At 44.7% G+C, this 22841-nt stretch overlaps 1 protein-coding gene across 11 annotated transcripts in view; it reads right to left on the reverse strand.

Moving 5' to 3' along the window:
• Positions 1 to 22841, reverse strand: part of LOC143352873 (uncharacterized) — a 383132-nt gene that overhangs the window by 300814 nt on the left and 59477 nt on the right. For 2 of the 11 annotated variants that reach the window (XM_076785838.1, XM_076785833.1), the window contains exon 1: positions 74 to 167. The exons of the other annotated variants lie outside the window; for them this stretch is intronic. In XM_076785838.1, the coding sequence (XP_076641953.1) occupies positions 74 to 152 (79 nt within the window). In that variant the 5' untranslated portion in view covers positions 153 to 167. Of the gene's footprint in view, positions 1 to 73; positions 168 to 22841 lie in introns of those variants that run through there. 11 annotated transcript variants of the gene reach the window in all.

Genomic DNA, 22841 nt, shown 5'->3' on the forward strand with positions numbered 1-22841 from the left:
CATCTTTCGATAAAGATGGCCCGGGCACCGCGGGCTCGCGGCAAACGTGGATCTAGAAATCGTGCTCGATTACCTGATTTTCGGCTGAACGTTTCCGCGTTACCCTCGTGGCGTGCGCACGATCGACTTGGATCGTCGATCGTGCCGCGCATAAATATGTCAAAGTTATGCGAAGCCGTGACTCACCTGTAACACAGAAAAGACACGACTCAATTCACTTGTGCAACGTATTCCACCGTTCTCTGAAAACCGTTCCGGTGTTTTCAGTTCGCAATCACCATGTCCAAAATCTCCTATGAAAATTTTTCTTTCGTGACCTCAGTCTCAAAACTCAATCTTGTATCTTCTCTTTTGTACTATCTATTATTTCAGAAAATCAAAAAAATACAAATATGGTAAGACAAAAGGTTAAGGGAAAAATTTGAAAAGTAAACTTCAGATTTCTGGAACTAAAATCGAGATAGACGAACCAAATCTGTGCAGTTTGATTAGAAAATAGTGAAGAAGATTCGACATCCACATATACAAAATTTGTATTGGCATCTACTAACCGGATTCAGTAATTTATTATTCACAAACGATGGTAATAACCTTGTTTTAATTTTGTTACATATTACCGCATCGCTTTCATTCTCGAAGAAGTTGAATTTCATTGTTCGAATTTGTCGATTTTGTTAACATTATAATAATTTCATACCAAAAGACGAATTGAGTTCGATCAGTTTTTTTTCTGAACATAAATACTGTTTTTGTTTTGTTGAGTTGATTGGGTGAAGTAGTCCATTACTTTTGTTAAGCAGGCAACGAAATAATGGCGGAGTCAATTAATGAGATCTCAATTACAGATGAGACGTCTGCACCGAGCGTAAGAGGACAGATAAAGAAAAGAGAGGATGACGTGGTTCTGCCCACTCGAAGAACACGTTTATCGAATTTAGTCACAATGGGCGAGGCCTCGATCGGCTGCACGTTCTTTTAATTCGGAATCACTTGACGATTTTCACGAGCGTGCACCTTTGAACCGGATAAGATTTATGAAATCGTTGCTTTTACTTATGAAGTACGCGTATGCTTTCTCCGGATTCCTCACGCACCTTCTGCCCGCTATACAGCGTTACTTATAAAAATATATTTATAGAGAAAGTATCGCTCTCTGGAAATCGTAATTATCGATTTGGAATAAAAACACAATGATAATCTAATTTCACCGTTAGCTACAATAATTTGATGGTGAAAAGGCTAATGTTGCCGGTGTGGAATTTTTACACGACTGTTTTATGAATATTTGAGACTTCATTTTTTAAACACTTACGTTTCGTAGTATGTTTATTTAATTTTTGAGCAACCAAGCACTGTTTCCTCTTAGCAGAAGCCGCTCTCGCCTTCTCAGTTACGTGGGCAGATCTTTTAGCAACAATATTCTTATTTTTAAGCGAACGGTATAACATCAGGTCACTGTCGATACCTGCAGATTCCTAACTGTCAAACCATTATATCAATGGATCACATCTGCTGCCTGTGCAACTTCAGGTTGTCAGCCATCGTCTGGAGTTTATCCGTTAGAAAACATGCGGCTTAAAAAGTTATACTCGATTCCTGTTCCCGTCACAAGCTAATCGAAAGCGAAATAACGTCGATTTATCTGTCTTCAATTTCTCCGAACTCTTACACGGTTGGAATGTCATCCCAAGCGAATTTTTATTAATGTTATTAAACGTACTAATAAGATGAATAGTCGCTAATATACAAAATATTCTAAAACTATTGTCGAACAAAGACCACGAGACAAATTTTCGCTCTGAATAAAAATAAAACGGGTAGACATTTACAGTGAGTACTAAATATTACTAGAGCCAGGAAAAAGGAATTTTTAACCGCGCAATGAATAAAATGTAAACGTACATTTGTCAGAATTCAGTGTGTAACTAGACGTTTATTACTTGTACCAGTGACTCTAATTATTTCGTTACCCACTGTTACATCGGAATGGCGTACAATTAGGTGGAAAAAAAGAATGAATGCTTAAGAAACCAGAGCAAATAATGCATAGTTCGAATAGTTTCCTCGGAAACAGAAACATTTCCCCGAGGATAATGTTCGAGTTTACCATTACAGGCGAGCAGACGCATGAATGGTCAGGTGTTCCAGAGCAAGGTTCGGCCGGTATTATCACCGTTACGATCGCCTGATAACACGGCATTAAGAAAAAGCTTTCCACCGAGCAAACACATCTCGTTGATGTTCGCCGATCATAACGGAACCAGCGGTACGTGACGAGAGAACAGGGAGAGTGCGTCGCACACGCGTGCATACTGTTCTCGCTGATTACACGGTGGCAGACCGGCCGACTGCATCCTCCCACGGGGAAATTTAATTGAATCGTTTGCGGACACGTGTCAATCGTAAACCGGCCAGAAAAACCGCTACGTTGTAACAAAAAAAAAAAAAGAAAGAAAAATAGTCTCGCGACTGACCCTCCGCGCGCGGCAATTAGCTCGAGCGCGTATCAGATGATTGCGTGCGTACCTCGGTCCCACAAGCAACGCGTCACGGTCGCACGATCAACACGCACACCATCGGTTTCGCGAGAATTAATAAAACATTGTATTGCTCGCGGAACCGTGCAACCAATACCGCCGCTTAATGAGCATCTGAACCACTCCGAATCGAGAATACGGACGCCATTCTTCTACTTCCTTCCTGGAACCGAACAGGCTATTCTTCCACGTGGAAGATACAGTTCCCGCGTTTTGTTTAAAAACTTCTATTCAACTCGAAAGAGAAAATGTTTCCCCTTCACTCTGGTCAGTCATCTTCGCAGGGAACCTCCGACGCTCCGAGGACTGTAACGGTGTTGGTGCCGTGCGTTGAAATCACCATCCGGCGCCACGTCATTCGCGCATAAGTGAGGCAGCGTTCGGTCGATCACTATAAAACTACTCTTCGGGAGGATGTTCCCTCCAAAGATTTTAGAATTTTAGAATTTTAATAAACGTGAAAAAAGTTAAATAGTAGCTATTCTATAAAAGGGGTTTCAAGTTCACTACAAAAGGGAGTCAGTACAAGCACCGGACTAATCATCAACGTGTTATTACTCGATATATTACACATCCTCTTAGCAGTAAATAGTACGCTTAAGTGTCCCAATCTAATCCCGGTTTATTGCAGCCTCCATACTTTTAACCCCTTGCATACAGATAACGAATAAGTGGCTTGCAAATTAGCCCCCACATATCTAAACCACGTATCTATGTAATTTTTTTGATTTTTTGACAAGGTGGTAATCCAAGTTACATATTCCCAGTCACACCTGGGGGGACGATCCGGAGGACTCCGGATATACCACCTCAGTGACCAGCCTTAGGCTAATAAGAGGGGGGTCAAGATCTCGTAGCCGAACGCCATTGACCCCCCTTCCCCTCATATTCATGTAACTGACAGTTAGTGAACTGACGTCGTGCTTTAGCATACATTATCATCTGTAAGAACCAACATACCACGATTTTCAAATATTTACGATGTTAAATCAGTACTTATCACTTAGTCGCGATAAATGACAGAAAGTAGCGATTGCAAGTGTAAACGAGCCATTATCGGGAACAGGTTTTTCCAGAAACAGGTAGTGACTACGTAGCCGGGTTGATAAAAAGGGTCGCAGCTGCGGGGCACCTTTTACCGACCGTTAATCACAGTGGAAAGCGTGGTCGATACACAGGGGACCGACTATACCGACCGTCGAGAAAATCGTTTTTCTCGTCGGTTCCGGAGTCGTCGGTTCTGCGGCGTTTCCCGGCATCGGGGTCGATCGCAGCGCTGCGGATACTTGTCGGAAGGAATGCTAACTTCCGGGCCTATTTGAACACTGTGGCGCGCACACTGCACGGCGAGGGGACCGTTTTAGAACGGCCGTGTTGTCGGGCAGATTCGATTGGCCAGAGGCGAGCCGGCCGTTCGTAAAATTAGAATCCACACATGCCCGGCGAGATTCGCGTTCCCCCACGTTTATCCTATTTCTGCGGGTCTGCGGGTCCGCGCGCGTCAGAGCAGCCTCGATTCACAGTGCTTTTGTTTACCTAGCCGGCGCGGCGCGGCGCGGCGCGGCGCGTGCACGGGCATTTATCACTTTAAACGGAGATCGTTTATCGAGGCGGCCCCGGGCCCTGAACTACGACCGATGCCCCGCGAAGATTAACAAGCCACGATCTTCCAAATTGGAGGCTCTCGGACGCGCCGCTGTACGGCCGAACCTTCATTTTAACCCGGCTAATGCGACTTCATGGGACCCTCGATCGGATGTTTGCTTCTTCGTTTTGGGACCGGGGGCATTTCACGTTCCCTCGCTCGCCCCTTCCTTTCCTCAGAATTTTTCTTTTCTCGTGCTTGCACAGTTTACTGCACTCGAAATATTTCGCGGCTTTAAAGGCCCTCGGAGATTTGATTCCGATTAGTTCTGTGCAAAGGGGTCTTCTGAACCTTAGAAGAATCGATTCTTCCTTTCTGTATTTTTTTACAGCACGTTAAAATGTCACTATACTGCAAAAGTTATGAATTTACGACCGCAATGGTGAAATATGAACTCGAGAATATTAATGTATTATTTCCAAACTATCGTAGGAAGAAATACTATACTATATAGGATACTAATAGGATACTATATAGGATACTAATCATAGGGTGAAATATGAACTCGAGACTATTGATGTATTATTTCCAAGCTATCATAGGAAGGAATACATTACGATTCAGTGATCGATAGAGGCTGATGCAGAGAGAGTTTTCATTTTGCACGAAGATCCGCAGCCCGGTCTTAACTTCCCATTTTGGTGGTGGAAAGCCGAGAATTCTAAATGAAAATATTTAAATAGATCCGAGATAAATATTTGTACAGTTGCAGCCGGAATTTCGCCCCACGCGTGGCCGGGGCTATTTAGGTTCGAAAAGATGGATGGTGGAAGCCTCGTAGGACACAAGGTTCCTTTTGAATTCGGAACGAAGCTAAAGAGAGAGTGAGGAGAATGGAATTCCTAACACGGCGCGACGCTCCATTTACCGTTCTATGATTAAATCTGTTAACTCTGGTATTACGTCCGCAGAGTGACCCGGTTGTGGATTTAGTAGCCGACGCTTCTCTAGCAGCCAACGGAGGCAAACGAACGGAGGCGGTTCGACGAACGGCGCTAACATAATTCGGTTGCATCCGGGGGACGCGCATAACGTTGTTTTAACCTATCCCACGCCAAATAATCTAATATTCAGATCATTCTCTGAAATGGAGCAGGTACAATGACACCTCTATACATGTCGCCAAGGCCTGGCAGATAAATGTCACGGAATTATCCCCACTACCGTTATACCCCGTGAAGGGTCATAAAGCTCGAGAGTAAACATTACACGGGTATGAACGATATATCTCGTAGGAGATATAAGACACTGGCAAGACCCACGTTGTTGACATATATCGAGAATTTAGTATATTACGGCATTGTATAACTCTGATAACCGCCGGTCTAATCAAGGAAGCTGACGTTGGCTTGCTGACTAACTGGAACAATTGCGGCTCAGAAGAAAGGCAGAGACGAAGCCATTGTGCAGAAGAATTCGAGAAGTTTTTCGTGTAATTGCTTAACACCGTTGACCCACGAGAAAAGAATTCTAGAGTCCCCGCAGTTTAGTGGCCCAATTACGAGCAGCGGTCTACTAGCAACGGTTCCGCAATCGATGCAAATGCGCGACACGCCGTGGACGGGGACAGACATCGGCAGGAGAAAGGGAACAAGGGAAATACGAGTGCAACCGCGGTAATTAACGGTTATAAAAGGCCGGCTCCCAATAAGCAGCCACGAGAGGTCCGGCGATCAGCGACGCGATCTCGGGAGCCAAGGCACGAGCTGACCTTTTTCTAGATTCACTTTCGCGGATATTAACGGGGGACGGCGCGCGCGCGCACGCGCCCTGTCCTGTCGGAGATTTACGGGGGCCGAGGAGCAAACAATCCGCATGATATTCAAGAAACAGCGAGCCGCGCGCAATTGCTATTTTAATTAGGGAGGACGTTAACGAGCGGCGCGCGCGGAGTTGCGCGACCCGAGACCTTTGTGGAGCGGGAACGATTAAAAGTGAACTTTACCACCTGTGGGACGCCCGATGACGTCACCGGCGCAATAGGCGAACAAATTGTCCGGGGACGACTGGAAAAATCGTCGAGAAGGGTTTTCTTCGTCATGATACACCGCTAATAATCGCCGCGTATAGTCAGGACCGGCTGCCCGACGAGAATTATTTGCAGAAACGTGACCGCGCGCAGCTGTAATAACCCCCCGTTCCGGGGGTCAGCTAATTAACCATAATCTCGATGTAACTTGCCGCGGCGATTACGCGGATCGGACAACACGCTGCGAGTTCGGTCGCTTCGCGATCCCTGCATTTGCATAGTTTAATTGCCACAGACAACCCTTTCGTCTAACGTAACCTCTTCGGTTTTACGACTTTCGTTCGTGAGCCCGAGCAGCAATCGGAAGTGGAAATTCCCGGTGAAGCATGGCCAGGATATATTTTTTTGCGGTATGTTACTCTCCCTGTGTTATTTCTAATATTATGTAACAATTCGATGTTTCACAAATTGTTCGTACTCTTGTCCCTATTTTAAATTAAATTCGGCCAAGCTCGTGCGAAAGAATTGTTCGTGACGGTACAACAATGCGGGCCTGCGATATAAATGATAGTACCGCAGAAAACTGACGCATTCATCCTTACGTGAGATAAGAGTTCTAATGTTGGAGCTTGAGATAGAATCAACGTTTGCACGAACACGTGTACAGTTTATGCTTCAGATGAAAGCGGTTGTACAGGATAAGCAAATGGCCGAAAGATTCCAGTTTGCGCGGCGCAGCACGTAGATTCGAGTTGTACAGTATACGTTCCCAAATTTGGAACCAAGACTTTCGAGTCGGTGCCACGGAATTTTGATGCTGAAGTTTAGAAACTGGAACTTTAACAGCGCACGAGACGCGCAAAATGTAGGATAGGCGTGTTAGCAACGTTGAGCGTAATTCTGATGTCTTGCTATAATGCGAGGCTCCAAAAATAGTTTTTCTCCCAAGTCTGTAATTACGGAGCAATCACTCGAGCGGGCACAACTAGAAGCGCAAATTCCGTCGAGCTGTGGCAACTCCTTCAATTACACTCCTCGCTCGAACTGGTCTCAAGATTTCCATAGTCTTTTTGTATCCCGAACTAGTTTAATTAATTTAATTGCAACGGACGTGTAACCTTATTGCAAGAATTCGCTTCCTCGCGCGCGAGCATAGTATATCCAACTTCTGTTTGATGTTTCTTTCTAAGTACCTTGAAAAGCGATATTTATTTTAATAGTGCGCCTATGGTATATAATGTTATCGTTAGTTTATATCGTTATATAATACGTAACGTCCACAATGTGAAAGTTATTTGCTTAAACACAGTCAAAATAATTGATTACGCGTTGTTGTCGAAAATCATAGCATACAGTGTTTACTCTATATATGTCCGAAATGCCTAGCCGATAAAAGTCCCAGAACTATCCCCACTGCCGCGGGGTATACCTCTTGAAGCCTCTCGAGCTTCGCATTGCTTTTTTACGTTCGGCGTGGGTCAAAGGATAGCATCTCCTGCCCGATATATGTCCCTGCCTGGACCTGTGTTTTGGACATGTATCGAGTAAACGCTGTACAGCATAATATTCAGAAATTCTGTGATCAACTTCAGCTGAATTGTTTCAATATTTCAAAAAAGTGTTACGTTGCATTCGCTAAAACATTTTCAATGTGAAAACCGGCAAAGAAATAAACGCTGATAGCGAAAGTGTTAATCGCCGACTTAAACGACTGTCATTAAACGGTTGTGTTTCAGCTCAAGTTTTATGTCTCTTACTTTCTCGATGCTATAAGGCGATGATTTGCATTCTCATGAATAGGCATGGCACATCGAACTTATTTTCGCGTACAAAACGTGCCACGTAAATCAGAGACGAGCGTAAATAATTCACATAACTTTCTTCTGTCAGATTTACACACGACGTCTTGTTAATCTCGCTAGATCGAGCGCAACCTGTGTACAGAAAGATTCTACCTTGTATAAATGAACGAATAAATAAATAAATTAATTGTCGCTCCCCTGCATTCTGAACAATAGCGGGGATTTGCGGGATCATGGGAACAAGTTTGAACAGCGGTGTAACTAATTCCCCGTGTTCCCAGGACAAGTCCGCGAGGCAGACTCGCCCGGGCAGATGAAAGCTTCTATCGTACGTGTAATTGCCTGGTTAACCGGGGAGCTTCGACCGGCTGGCAATTAGAAAGCTAATGAATAAAGATGCCACCCAAGCTTTTCGATCGCTTCCATCCTCTCGCGTAATATGCCGCAATCTGTACCTGGAGCTAGCCCAAGTGGCGTAATACTGAGCAATACTGTTCGATTATCCGCAGAGATGCATTCGAATATTATCAGTTTTCTTCCTCGGTAGAAATTTCTATTTCTAATTAGCTCACGAAGAAAAATTGTTCAAGTGGCCCGGGGAAGAAGTTACGTTACATTTTTATGTAACGGCTGAGCCATACGGAGAAATACTGTTCGATCCTTTCGCGGATTTTCGATTCCGGAATTTTATTCTGCGAATATTATCATTTTTATCCCTCGGTAGAAATTTCTATTTCTAATTAACCGCTTGGGCTCATGAAGAAAAATTGTTCAAGTGGCCCGGGGAAGAAGTTACGTTACATTTTTATGTAACGGCTGAGCCATACTGAGAAATACGGTTCGATCCCTTCCCGGATTTTCAAATCCGGAATTTTCTTCTGCGAACATTATCCTTTCGATTCTTCAGCAGGAATTTCCAACTGACCGGTTGGGATTACGAAGAAAACTCGTAAAATTGGCATCCGGAGGAAGTTATGTTAGACGAAATGGTTGACTATGACGCCACACTGAGCAATATTGTTCCATTACCCACAGAGAAACAGCGCCGGAAAAAAGAAAGTTTGAGAAGTAATGTGTACGATAAATTCCAAAAAATTTTACAAACTATATACGCTACCGCTCAAAAGTATCCGGACGGTGGATACGTCGATGAATCTCGTATTTAATTTTAGTGTAGTATTGGTAAGTTCCAAATACGTCATTTTTAATTTAAAATGTTATAGATTTTATACGAAACTAATAAAAATCGATTTTAGTCACTGAACTAACTTTTATGCAATGCTAATACATATTTCGCAAGTGTCCGGATACTTTTGAGCGGTAGTGTATCTTTCCTATTCTTATAAATTTGACTGCTTAGACTACTAGAATAATCCAAAAATTGAATGAACGAACTGTAGATTCGCGATAAGGCAGAGTGACCACGTTACCGACAAAAATCGGCGAAAAATGGTTTCACGTGCCTCAACTTTTCGTCCTTATTTGAGAATATTTTCCGGTGGGCAAGGGCTCGTTCGAAAGAGGAAGGTTCAATCTAGCGCGCGCTGGTGATCAGCTGACGAGATTATGCGGATATTTGGTGATATAAGCGTTAGAAGTAGGCCAAAAATTGACGATGCGCATGCCGTGGAATCCAAGCATTTTTATGTCATTGGACGAGTTTTCTGGATGATATAGAGAGTAGCGCGCGCTGGAAAATATCTCCAGCTACAAATTGAGCTGTATTTTGTCTTGATTCTCCGCGAAATAAAGCGAAAAACTTAAAGCACGTTTCTGATAATACAGAGCAAAAAATGTGACAAGTTTAGCCGCATACTTAATACCCGTCGGATCGAGACCAAGACGGATCTTAAGTCAGTGTCTGAAGGCTGTGAACGGAAATTATACAGCAGTTACCGACCTGCTGACTCTGTAAAAGTCGTGCGACTACCCTTGGCCCTTAAGTGATCGATATTGCACCGTTGTTCGCATCACAAATTAAGCGATTTGTTTTATGCAGGGCCAAGCTACGATGTGCGATCGCCAGGCGATCAGGATAAGAGATTCAGCAGCGAGGATCTCCGAGGAAAGCGATCGGTTGTGGAGCACGAGAGGTTGTACAGGGTCTGTCTACCGGCGACCTCGATCTTTCTCGCGTTGTCACGATATAATTGTTATTACGTGTCCGTGAACGAGCACCGGGGTATCCCGGCAGACACCGTGGCGCTCGCGTGCACGCCGATCGATTCGCCGGGCATTGCTTCGTGCTAGATAACGTCTCGTCCGCTTATGCACTGCGGCGTGCTCCATTTTCCGTGACTCACCCCTCGATCCGGATTCTCTATTTCTTATTTGCTTCTCTGTTTCCTTTCTTTTTTCTTTTTGTTATTTCTCTCTCGTCTCGTTTCGTTTCGTTTCGTTTCGTTTCCCGCGAAAAAGAACATTCTCGACGTCGGCGGGACCTTTTTATCGGGAAATCAATTACGAAGACCAGTTCGATACGCTCCCGGGGACAACTTTTTCTCGTTTCCCCCGGCGCGGAGGCCGTTGTCCGTGAACTTGGGACCGGGAAACGGGAAACGCGCGTGACGCCTGCTTTCAAAATAATACTTACCGCGCGGGACGGAACGGTGGCAGTAACCAGTTGCGAATGACAAAAATAACGGACCGTGGGAAAGCAAAACACCGCGGATCCGGGATACGGAGTCTACACTTAAGCCTGACACACAAATAAGCACGTTTTGCGCGATGTTCTCGGTAGACGGAGCACGCCGAGAGCACTCCCAGCGAGATTAGAACGAAAGCCGGAACGGGAACGGTGGATACTGGAATTTTCGGCAACGGGCGGCACGAAATTCGAGATGGAGGACGTTATCTCCGAATGGAACACTTTGCGAGAAATGCTGGGACCGGACGCATATTCGAGAACCCTGGTCGTGCATCTTTCGCGTTCCAGCGTTTTTCAGCTAAACGGCTGCAACTTCGCGGACGCTCGGCGGCGTTGTTCGGAAAACAGTAAATGCAAATTGTCTGAAACACTTTGAAATACGAGGGTACACCGTGCAGCGAGGACGATGTATTTGTGCGGAGATAACAGACCACTTAATTCCGGGACACGTAGCGGTTACCAGCGACCGAAGTGCATCGATAAATTGCGCGATAGTAACTGCACATCGTAGGTCGCGAGATAAATAAAAATTGTAGATTAAACATGAAACGAAATAATTAACGTTCGCACGAAATATTGCGACTCGGGCTCGTGAACGAAGTGTGAAACCACTTGATTTTCATATGCGAGTGGTGAGTAAACTACGCGTTTGCGACGAACATGATTAAGCGAAATACGAAAGACCGAAGGTCTTACGATAGATAAAGAATAATATTACATAATTTTCACTTTGTAAAAATTGTGGAAACTTCTTGTTTTCCGTACAGATCAGATATGTCGTCAAGAAAGGATACAATACTAAAGGTACAGTGTACATTACATTATACAAACCAGACGACCATTTTTTAGTAAACAAGTTCTTGCATAATTTCAGTGGATTGATGGTGTGAATTAAACGCAAACAAAATATTGGTTAATTCTTCTTTGTACGTTTCATTTGTCTATGTATGACACTATGACCTTCAAACGACCTCTGTCTCTATAATTTTATAATCAAAGTAGACAAATAAAGACGTGTTTCTCTGCAGATCTAAGGATTCAGATCTGATTCCATCGTGAGCTATTAGAACATTAAAAAATTAATTTTAAGTGTAATTTGTAGACTGAAACCACTGAAATTAAACGAAAACCTTTCTCGCCGCATCGGAGCTAGAGAAAATTATTGCGTGGCCGGTTTTAACATTCCGTATAGGAGAACCATTTATTGTCAAAGTGACCCAGTGTCCGCTGCTAAAGGATTAATCCGCAAAAACGACTGGAAATGCAATTCCCAAAGGCAACGGTGGCCGGGTGCACGTGCACCGCGATGATAAGACGGTGCTTAATCACGGAACAAACAACAATCCTCATTGGCGAAGCACGAAACTGTGTTGACACTATTCACCGTCCAAATAAGCCGGAACGAACGCGCGAGAACGACTAAAAATCGTCGTTTCCACGGGAACAATCGCCGATAAACACGTGCACCGGGGCAATTGCAGCGAACTAAATCCCGGGACAAACGAAAACCGGCGAGAATTTATTCGGCGGTGGCCTTATTGTAGCGTGGAATCGTAGAATGTAGAAATCCGTCGAACACGCAACGCGTACAATGAATAGAACGGTGCATTGTGGGCGGACACGCGTTAGAATATCTGCATAGAAACCTTGTAAAGTCTGTTCTCAAAGAGCTGTGCCTGGGAACACGTGGGCCACGATATCTGGTACATGATAAAGATTTCACCATAGATCAGAGCTAGCGCAACATAGAACAGTAGCTTTAGCTAGTCACGATCCCTGAATGAAATCCTCGAGGATCGCTTTGTGCCTCGATCAGCCCGACCGGCGAATCGCCGCGACTACCGATTCGATCGGCCGGACGGATTATGGATACACGTGGATGTTTGCCGATGGACAACCTATCGGACAGCCGCTAAAATAAATTTAACTTTCAAATTGCTTCGTTTGACGGAGAAGTTCGCTCGAGAGCTTAATTATGCGCACCGCAGTGTTAGAATGTATTCGGGAAGAGTCAGTTTGTTCCATTGACCGATTTGGTCGCGTCGTTCGCACCGTGACGTTAACGTAATATTTCCATTATTCAGCAGACAGAAACGTACAAAGAGCTGTTCAAAGTAAATTGAATTTAAAGACGGACGAATGAATCGCGCTTATTGTTTAATTAACACTGAATTTATCAGGGCTCACTGTAACTTTCTGATGCTACTTCGTTTCTACATTTTTATCAAATATTTACGCGCATACTTAAAAATGGGTTACTTCAATTTCTTTACAGATAGGTGACATTTAAATTCCACCAGGATTCCAAAGATTTCGAAACAGTTCCGATGTTTTCCGAAATAGTAAATATGTGCGAAATTGCACAGACAGGTGTACGTGTGTGCGTTTCCTCAATTGCTCAGCTGTGCCATTTTCCTTTGTCAAAAGCTGCGAACATATTCAATTGTTAAACTCGAACCACACCGGGTTGTTAACTATTTCACGAGGTGGAACTAATGTTTTAATCAGTGGAAGTTCGGTCGGTTTTGTTTACATTCTTGATCTTTCCATCCAAGGGCACAGAAGGTTCGACGAATGGATCAGGCCTATTGGACAGGGCAATCAATTTCCCCGCGATTAATAACGATCTTGGGGCGGGGCGGGGTTTTCAAATTACGAATTCCCAGCGGTACTTTTGTTCGCAATTAAATCGTGCCGACGCGGCCGGCGATAGTGCGAGCAAAAAGACAGTTACGAGTCTCATAACTTGCACACCTGTGTGCAACGGCCATCGGGATTGTTGGTTGGAAATAGCCGTGGCGTACCGTGAAAAACGGCGATCGGTTCTAGACGACGGACGTGACGTCACTCCCGTGCCAAATACTTGAGCTGACTTGTACCGGAAGTCGTTATTTTTACCGCGGCTGTTATTCTTTTTTTTCTCTTTCTTTTCTTTTCTCCCCTCCTCGCGGACCGCGGCGCGAGGATTCACGCTGGCGCAACGTTTCCTCGAGCGTGCCAGCATGAATCAATGAAAACCTCCGCTCCTATTCTGCTCGCTGTCCCCGTCCATCGTCGACGAGAACCGTATTGCTCTACGACCCACATACTCCATCCTCGTGACATGTCGTTTCTCCGGGATTCGACGAGAGAAAACCCGAAAAAGAGGAAAGAAACGGGAAAGACAAACCGATGCCAATCGACGCGTTCGCGCCGTCGTCTTCTAACGCGAATACCGCATAATCATACGTTCCGCGGCCTATTTCGATCAGGCGCCGGTCGTTCAATCTCCACGCCGACGGGTAACTGTTTCTCAAAGTAGCCGCACCGAGCTCGTTTAATCGAAGCGCAAATTCTGTTTAGATAAGCGCTAATCCAGAATTTACTGTGCGCTCCCGAGCGGAACATTTGGTAAACGATGAATAGACGATTTTATAAGACGACAGTACCTGTCGTTAGGATGTTTCGGATGTTTGTTTTTTAGTTCGATTTAAAATATATTCCTAGTTGGAACACATGTTATTTGAACAGGCTTGAAATGTTTCCGATGGAAATGAGAGTAGAAGGTGAAATTAAAATAAATAAATAAAATGATGGATTTCTAATTATTGTGAAATTGGTACTTTATATTGTAGGTATTTCCTTGTAATAGGATATTCGATTTCTAATTAACTTCAATTCGACGAATTGATTCTCTAATTACATCTGGATTACATCTGATTGCGTTCAGATTGGCCATCATTTTTATTGTGAACTAATTTATATTACCGTGAACAAGATAAAGCTGTTATTGCTGACTTAGTTTCTGCTATAACAAGACGATAATCATTTTAGTTTTTCTGAGTTGCACATTTTTCCGAAAATATTTTTCCGTACTGGTGATATTTAGTTTGAAAATTATTTTCGTCTGTTAATCAAGCACTTGACATACGAATTTAAAATCCAATGTGACCAAAGATGATTATTAAAGAATTTTCGTATAAATTCAAAATAAATATGTTTCTGCAACGACGATAGACATACTGTTGGCAACAATATTTGCTATTAAACCGTATCTTAAGTAAACGTGTTAATGGCGTAAAAGATACTGTAGAACGTAACCGAGACACGTGTTTGTACGCGGATAGGTTAGCGACCAGTTGTATCGATGAAATTGTATTTTTATAAAGCATTGTTTCAAGGTAGTAAAAAGTTTATTTCCAGGGGTCGGGACACCGAAATCGCGAGAAGACAGCGCAAGAAACTCGGGAACGCTTTTAACGCGATCGTCTCGAGACTCGACAACTCCAAGGTACGTCTTCATCCAATTACGCTCCATGTAATCGGCCACGTCCAATGTAATTGACCACTGGCGGATACCCAGAAGTGTGTCAATTTAATGTCTCAATGACACGCGTCACATTATTGTGCGAACCTGGAGCGGCGTGAGTCACCACGAATTTGCGCAGGTCAGATCGATAGGACGATTCTTTTGCATTCTGTCCTCGGCCGTCATTCCGGAATTATTGAACTTTCCAATGACTGGTTTACAATAACCGATGGAAAGTACGCAATGTCACGCGTAAATTTCAAGTAGCTTTCGTATTTCAACTCTTTCGGTAGAAAATACATACAGCTAACTTAGTTATTTTTGTTTTTAGCACTCCTCCGTCAATATTTCCAGTTTCTTGCGGATACACATCAGGAATTAAAATGTAAAAACTGTTATTGCAGGTTCGTAATCATTGCAAACATTATTCGGTGCTATTTGAAGAGTACAAGAAGTTATACGCCGTTTTGAAATAACATAATTATATGAAAAACGAAAAGGATTCTTCCTCTCATAACGGAGGCAGAGTTCCGTTTCTTGGAAACGAGTTACCACCAAGTAATAAATATGGTATAATGTATAAATGCGGCGTATAAAAACGAATTTATATTTCATTGCATCATTAAAATATTATTACAACTATAATTCCATTAGAATGTCCTTTCTTTTGAGACTCCTTAACGATTCAGTTCTTTGAGAAAAAGCCGACTCCAATATTTAAGGAAAAATACAACAATTTAAATGTATTAGTATACAACGAAAAAGTTTGTTAATACAAATATTAATTTACTACAAGTTCGAGAGCACATTTGGCACAGTGTTTGATTATTGAATTTTCTTTCTGTTATTCACTCGAAACGGAGCAGCTTTGTTTAATTATGAATGCATCGTCAAAAGAATTTACTCTATGATTGACCTCACACTAAACGTACCGACATTTCATGTATACCTAATCCTACCATGAGCGGTCAAATGACCGCTCCAAAAAAAAAAGTATGTATCTTAATATAGAAAGAGATTTTATCCAATTGGATAGTAAACAAAATATTTTTTTCCATATAGTAAAGTTTTATTTACATTTACGCATTTTCAGCACATTCAAGTCAATAAGTTACATGGCGATACAGTAACGTTGCGTACAAGAAATTCTAAACGAAATTTCAAAAACGGTCATTAGACCGCGCGTGGTAGGTTTAGTGTTAATTTCCAATAATCCTCAAAATAATTCTGCAACGAGCACAAGTTAGTCTCCCACGTTCAGTGGAAAATTATTCATCGAGGCGAAACTTTCCTCAGAATCGCAGCCATCATAAAACAAACTGATAACACTGTACGATTACACGGAATGATGGGTGAGGAATGAAAGTCAACAAAAAATCTCCACGAGCCACGTTAATCCCGCGGAAGTGTCGTACGTCAACTCCATCGCACCATCCGATAACGATCTCTAAACGATCGAAGGGAATTGTACGTCAACGAAGAGGAATCATGGTGGGCCGTCCCACTGAAGGACACTCGTCACAGAACCGTCGCGCGACAAGTCGGTCAGATTTTCGCATGACTGTGCCGGAAGGATCGTCATCGATCGATCGAGCCGGCCGAGACGATTCACGATCCGATGTCGCGTTACAACCATGCTCTCGGCTGTTCAGTCATTGGACGCTGACTCGGAAAGTGACTGTGCGGCCATCGTCGTCGGCGAGATGCACCGTCGTTGTTTTTCTTTGCCGCGGCAGCCGCGCCACCGAAAGTGTCCCAACTGTCCTATAGATTCAAATCCGGTGGCTTGTTTTACGACATCCGGTGTTCAATTCCATCCCAGCCGGTCTCGTTTAGGTTCGCGGAGCCGCTCGATCGCTTCCAGGGATAAAGTAACGAGAACGCGTCGATACCAGCGTCGCAACCCGTGTCGCATGACTCGCATGCAAATCGGTCGCATTTTCACACGAAAGACTTTCCCTCACGCGCTGTTACATTCATGTAAATTTGAATTTGGATTGTAAATGTAGCGATGCTTTTTTCATGTAGAAATACTGTTATAGACCACAAGTTTACTATACAGGCTGTCCCAGAAATGTTGTACTTCCTTGAAAGGAGTAATTCCTGAGGTCATTTGAAGAAACTTTTTCCTTTACGAAAATGTCGTCCGCGGCTTCGTTAAGGAGTTATCAACGAAAAATACGGACGAATCAGAGCGCGGCTACAGCGGACGGGTTCCGGCCCGGCCAATAGCAACGTCGCACTCAGCGGGACCTCCCACCGCGTCGCAATCCGCCCGCTATTGCCGCGCTCTGATTGGCCCCGTGTTTTTCGTTAATAACTCCTGAACGAAGCCACGGAGAACATTTTCGTAAAGGAAAAAGTTATTTCAAATGACCTCGGGAACCTCCCCTTTCAAGGTTTTCCGACATTTTTCGAACACTCTGTACACAATATGTATTCCTGCTTCTTTTTAACGTTAGTGTTAAAAATCGGACATCTGATATGAGACAGTCTAACAGCGGAAGTTCAGCCGAAAATTGCAATTATCGGGGAAAATTGCTTTTCATTCTAAAACCAGCCGAGTGCGTCAACCGTCTGGACCCCCATGTAAACTCTTGCACGGAAATAGTCCGGCGAATTAGCATTTCGATGGAAGATCCGCGAATGCATAATTTCGGGTTAGGTATTTTCGGGCTAGCTTTTTCTTTTGTGAGAGGAATTCATGAATGGGTAATTCGAGCCACGATAATCCTGCGGACGCGGCGAACTATTTCGGCGGTGCACGTGGGCTGAACGGAAGAGCAAAGATCGAAGATGGCACGAGCGCCGAGGAGAGAACGGGCAGAAAAACGCCGACGACGCTGTGTAGTATGTATCTACAGCGTAGTATCTACGATGTGGATACATAGCCACCGCGCGCCGGTTGCATCACAAGTGGGATTAAATCGAATAAGCAATTAGGACGAGCGATGCGATTAACCGAACGTTTTCTGCCGTGACCTGTAGGGCTTCCGAGCCACCGCGATACCCGAACGAGTCCCGCGGACTTTTCCCTTCGGAAACAACCTGTTCTTGCTCGCGTATTCTCCTCCACCTGACAACGTTTTTCATCCTACGGATCGATAGCACGTTCATTCTACCATCGTTCCGCACACCCCTCTGTCCTTGCCCTTTGTACAACTACATCGACCGGAACAGACTGCCCGACAAACTTCTGAAATTTCTTTCCGAAGAACTAGTCGCGTTATTGATTAGCCGTGCGAAAAAATTTTCATCTCTCTCTATCGTTCACGCACAATCAGTGGGAAGTCAAAAATGCTCGTAATTGGCTGTTATAGAGTTCGCACCTCGAAGATACAGACGAGAGGTCCATTTTACAAGTAATTGTTCAGAAGAGATAATATAGGACCAACGTTGAACCACCGCACAAAAGAAATAACATTTTATTCACCGAACCAAAAATGAACGAAGACAAATCGCAAAAAGTTCGTCTTTGAAACTCCGCAAAGACCGCAACAAGCTTCTCGAACAATTATTTCCTTCGACTGTTAAAGACCTCTGACCGCTGCAAGCAACGTGAAATTCGCCGCGTTAAGCTGAAGAATCCCAGTGGATTATTCCGGAAACTTCCCCGGACAAAGTACACCAAAGCAACCAAGCCGTACAGCGTTCGATCTTATCCTAGATTCGCGACTTTGACCGGATAGAATAGTAAAAGCGGCGTGGAAGCTAAAGCGTTCGTGGAAAGCTGGTCGAACAATCCGAGAACCGCTCGGCGGAGGAGCAGAAAGCGGCGTGCAGTGGCGACAATGGTCCTGTCGGCGGAACAGCGATCACTCGAAGACGAGAACACGAGGCGAGAGAGAGAGAGAGAGAGAGAGAGCATCCAGGATCGACGAGACGTCAACGAGAACCACGTCGACGCGAGGAACAGAGCGAAGAGCTGTTGTAGAAGCCGGAAAAGCGCTGGTGAAAAAGCTTCGTTCCCCGAGCTGCACGAGGCGTCCGCGCGGCAGCGTGCAAAAAGGAAGCGTGTTACCTCGAACGATGGTGGTGACGGGCCAATCGGAGGCATCGAGCCTTTTGCAACACCACATTGTCGATTACGATCGGCCGAGGAAAAATCGCGAGAATGCGATTCGGGAGAAACGTGGACGATCCGTGCGGCGCGGCTCGTGCGTGGAAACGCACACAGTCGGTTTCCACGACCCGACACAGAGGGGAGCGCAGTGAACTTGGCGTCGCGACGGAGCACGGCGCCGGCAAATGGCGTCCCTGTGGTCGATAGGCACGTCGCCAGGCTGGTTTTCTCTCTTCTACAACAACGCCGATCGAAGTTTGTATGGGGAACCAGAAGATGGTGTTGGACGAGGGTTGCTCGCCCCTGCTGCCGCCCCGAAGACCTTGACGAGTGGCTCGCTCGTCTCTTCCGTCCCTCGGCCGTCGGCTCGCCACGACGCGACGTCACGACTTGCGCCATCTTTGTGACGTCAATCAGATCTTCGCGGAACCGTGCGCGGGATCGATTCTTTTTTACTAAGGGCCCCGGTTAGTCACGTGACTTTTTCAGAGTCAGCAGGCCGGTAACTGCTGTATAATTTCCATTCACAGCCTTCAGACACCGACTTCAGATCCGTCTTGGTCTTAAGTCTGTGACTAAACTGGTCACATTTTCTGCTCTGTATTATCGATATCACGAACTCTGACGCCAGAAACGTGCTTCAAGCTTTTGGCTTTATTTCGCTGAGAATCAAGACAAAGTACAGCTCAATTTCGTCCAGAAAACTCATCCAATGGCGTAAAAATGCTTGGATTCCGCGGCATGCACATCGTCAATTTTTGGCCTACTTCTAACGCTTATATTACCGAATATCTGCATAATCTCGACCGGCGCGCACTAGATTGAACCTTCCTCTTTCGAACGAGCCCTTTCCCAGCGAAAAATATTCTCATATAAGGACGAAAAGTTGAGGTTCGTAAAACTATTTTTCGCTTATTTTTGTCGGTAACGCAGTCACTCTACCTTATCGGGAATCTACGGAGTCTTCACTAGGTTCGCGCGACCCGTCTAAATGACGGACTCGACGTTTTAAATTTACAATTATTAAGTGTGCAAGGAGACGCACTTGCGAAGAATTGTTCAATAGGCTCGTTTCTTCGAGCACTTATTGCAATAAAAATGGCTGAAAATCTGAATAATTACAATTTTGTTATTTCTACAACGTGAAATAGTCACTTTTAGTGCTCCGTAAACCTCGCAAAGTTTCGAACTCGATTTTTTCCAAAACGAAGCGTCAACCAAGAAAATATTCGTCATTCTTTTACTTATTTTTGCAGAAAGAATCACCTCGTGCACCACCCTTCCCGAGCTATCCTTTATAATACTGAATTTTCTCATAAGATATCGTTATTGCTGTTTCTAACCTTTCGTGGACGACCCTAGACTGTTGGTTTCATTCTGTATGACCCAGTTTGCACGATATTACAGAGGTCACCCTAATCTGTACGTGATTTAGACCGTTTTATATTACTCACAGCCATGAACAATTTTGACCCAGAGCATCAAAATTTTTATATAATTACTCAGTTTCTGGCAGATTAATTAAATGAGCAGCTGCTGTATAAAAGAGACAATGGAAAGATTAACGTGCCTGCAAGTAGTACCTTCAAAAATATATTTTAAAAAATTGAGCGACCGGTCCTAAATGTTCTATCGTCCTAAGGTTAATACAGTGAATTCTCGATATATGTCAACAACATGGGTCTTTCCAGAGTCATGTATCGCCCAGGAGACATACCCGAGCCGTGTTATGTTTACACTCCTCGCATGAGGTTTCTGACCCCTCACCAGGTACACCCCGCGGTAGTGGGGATAATTCCGCGACGTTTATCATCCAGGCCTTGGCGACATATATAGAGAAATCACTGTAGCGTTCAAAGAGCGTGTTTTCGTACTCGTTAAAACGTAAAAAATTGTCGAAGGATTAAAACTGGATGTGAAGGGTTACAGCTATATTTGTCAGGTTCATTTAAGCGAGCGTTCGATTAACTCTTGAAGGTTCTTGAAGTGCATCGAAGGCACGTGAGAACATCGAAATCGATCGTTCTTCGAGGCACCGATCGTGCCTGCAACATGCTCTATTATTCGCGCACGGTCGTTAGGTATTCAGCAGCGTTCGGGTCGATAGTTTCCGAAATTCGAATCTATAACGCGGGAAACTACGGGCGCGCGTTTAAATCACCGCGATGGGGTCAATCGAGCGTGCGAAGTCGATATTAACCTCGCGTCAGACCTTGCTTTCAGAGCTAATCTGTGCGAACGCGGGAGCCCTCGCAAGTACGGCCCTGAGGCCTCGAGACACGGAGCTACCGCGGTCGATCGATCGATTTATGGGTCCGACCTCGCCGCTTCGCCGTGGATCCACCTCCGCGAATCACGGGTAACGGCGAACACAACGATGGGGACCCGGCTTATGCGAGTTTCACCGAGATTCTCGTCCCACGCCGATAACGCAGATACGCCGCGCCGGTCCCTTGACCTCGAAAAATCCGAGCCGTTTCTCCCGTGTTAGGCGATCTAACGCCTCCGAGGCCGCCTATCGAAATCTAATCGGTTGCTTCCAGCTCGAGGAAGCGTCTCGATGGCACTATCGTTTAAAGAGACTCCGAGCGTGGTTAGCTCGAGTGGTGCGATAACCCGGCAACGCCGTAGATCAACCGTCCGGTCGAGATGTCTTTTGAAACAGGGGAACGCAGAATCCCATATAAAGTATACTAACTTTGGCCAAAAATTGCTGGCAAGAAGTTCAGGGATTTCAGCGTCATGAATTGAAGACAAGTTGGAAGGTTGTCATATTCCGGGAGGATTAAACGCAGAAATGTTCATCATTGAAACGTCATTGGCTGTTGGATCCATGTTCCGATGGATCGTTAAACAGCATAGAAACGTTTTTCGAGATGGAAAGTTACGGTACTTCAAGTTCACAAATTGCCGTTCTAGCTATCTCTCGGAACAATCTCGTGTTCATGTAAAATCTGATGGAAGGTGAAAGAATTCTGAGACGATTAGTTCCGCGGATTGTTATCTCGAACGAAACGAAGCTGATCGGAGTTATTGCTAGCCCGAGAGCAGCTCGCCTCCTCATCTACCAGCTGACGTGTCGAAAGGGACAAGGTATTGTTGTCATTGTGCTGCGATCAGGTGTCAACGCACCATTTCGATGTTATCGCGCGAGCGATGCCTAACTATGCAGTTCACGTTCGCGAGAAGAATTGTTGGAACTCCGAGGGCTCGTATTTTATTCTACCTGCCCTCGTGGCAATAACGCATCACAAATCGACTGTTGTACATTTTGTATCGACTTTCTTCTCAACGGAACAGTTTCGGAACATTATCGAACTGTCGTTGCTGGTAGGTTGGATTTAGCGGAAGCAATCGGGCCGAACGCGGGCTAGAAGGCGCGAATACAGTAAAAATAATACGCGCCGCCTTCGTAACCCGAGTAATCGATAACCGAGGGAATGGAGAGTAATGGTACACGGTAGGACAGAGTGGATCGGATATATAAAAGGACTCTGAAAGGACGCGGGTGCGTTCACCTCGTCTTATATCCCTGTCTAAAGCGGTCAGTCTCGTGTCCGCGTGCTTTTATGGTGTTTCGCATCTGGCTGCCCTTATGGCGCTCCTCGGCCGGTGTGTCTAGCTCCGCTCGTCCCGAACTTTTTTCTGAGATCGCTGTCTCTGATAGCGACGTATGTGCAACTATATCATCGCATGGAGTTGTCCGTCTTGCATTGAAGTTTACGGACTCGGACACTCTGTATTTCTCGGTGCATCCTACGGTTTATTTACCGAGTCCTATTGCTACCCGTGCGGCCGTCTATCAAGCCACCATACCCTTACAACATGATCCTGTGAAAGATTATACGTCGGAAATATTCGTTATCGATTTATACACAGGGTGCTCGTTT

This window comes from Halictus rubicundus, chromosome 3, assembly GCF_050948215.1.
Source record: "Halictus rubicundus isolate RS-2024b chromosome 3, iyHalRubi1_principal, whole genome shotgun sequence".
Lineage (NCBI taxonomy): Eukaryota > Metazoa > Arthropoda > Insecta > Hymenoptera > Halictidae > Halictus > Halictus rubicundus.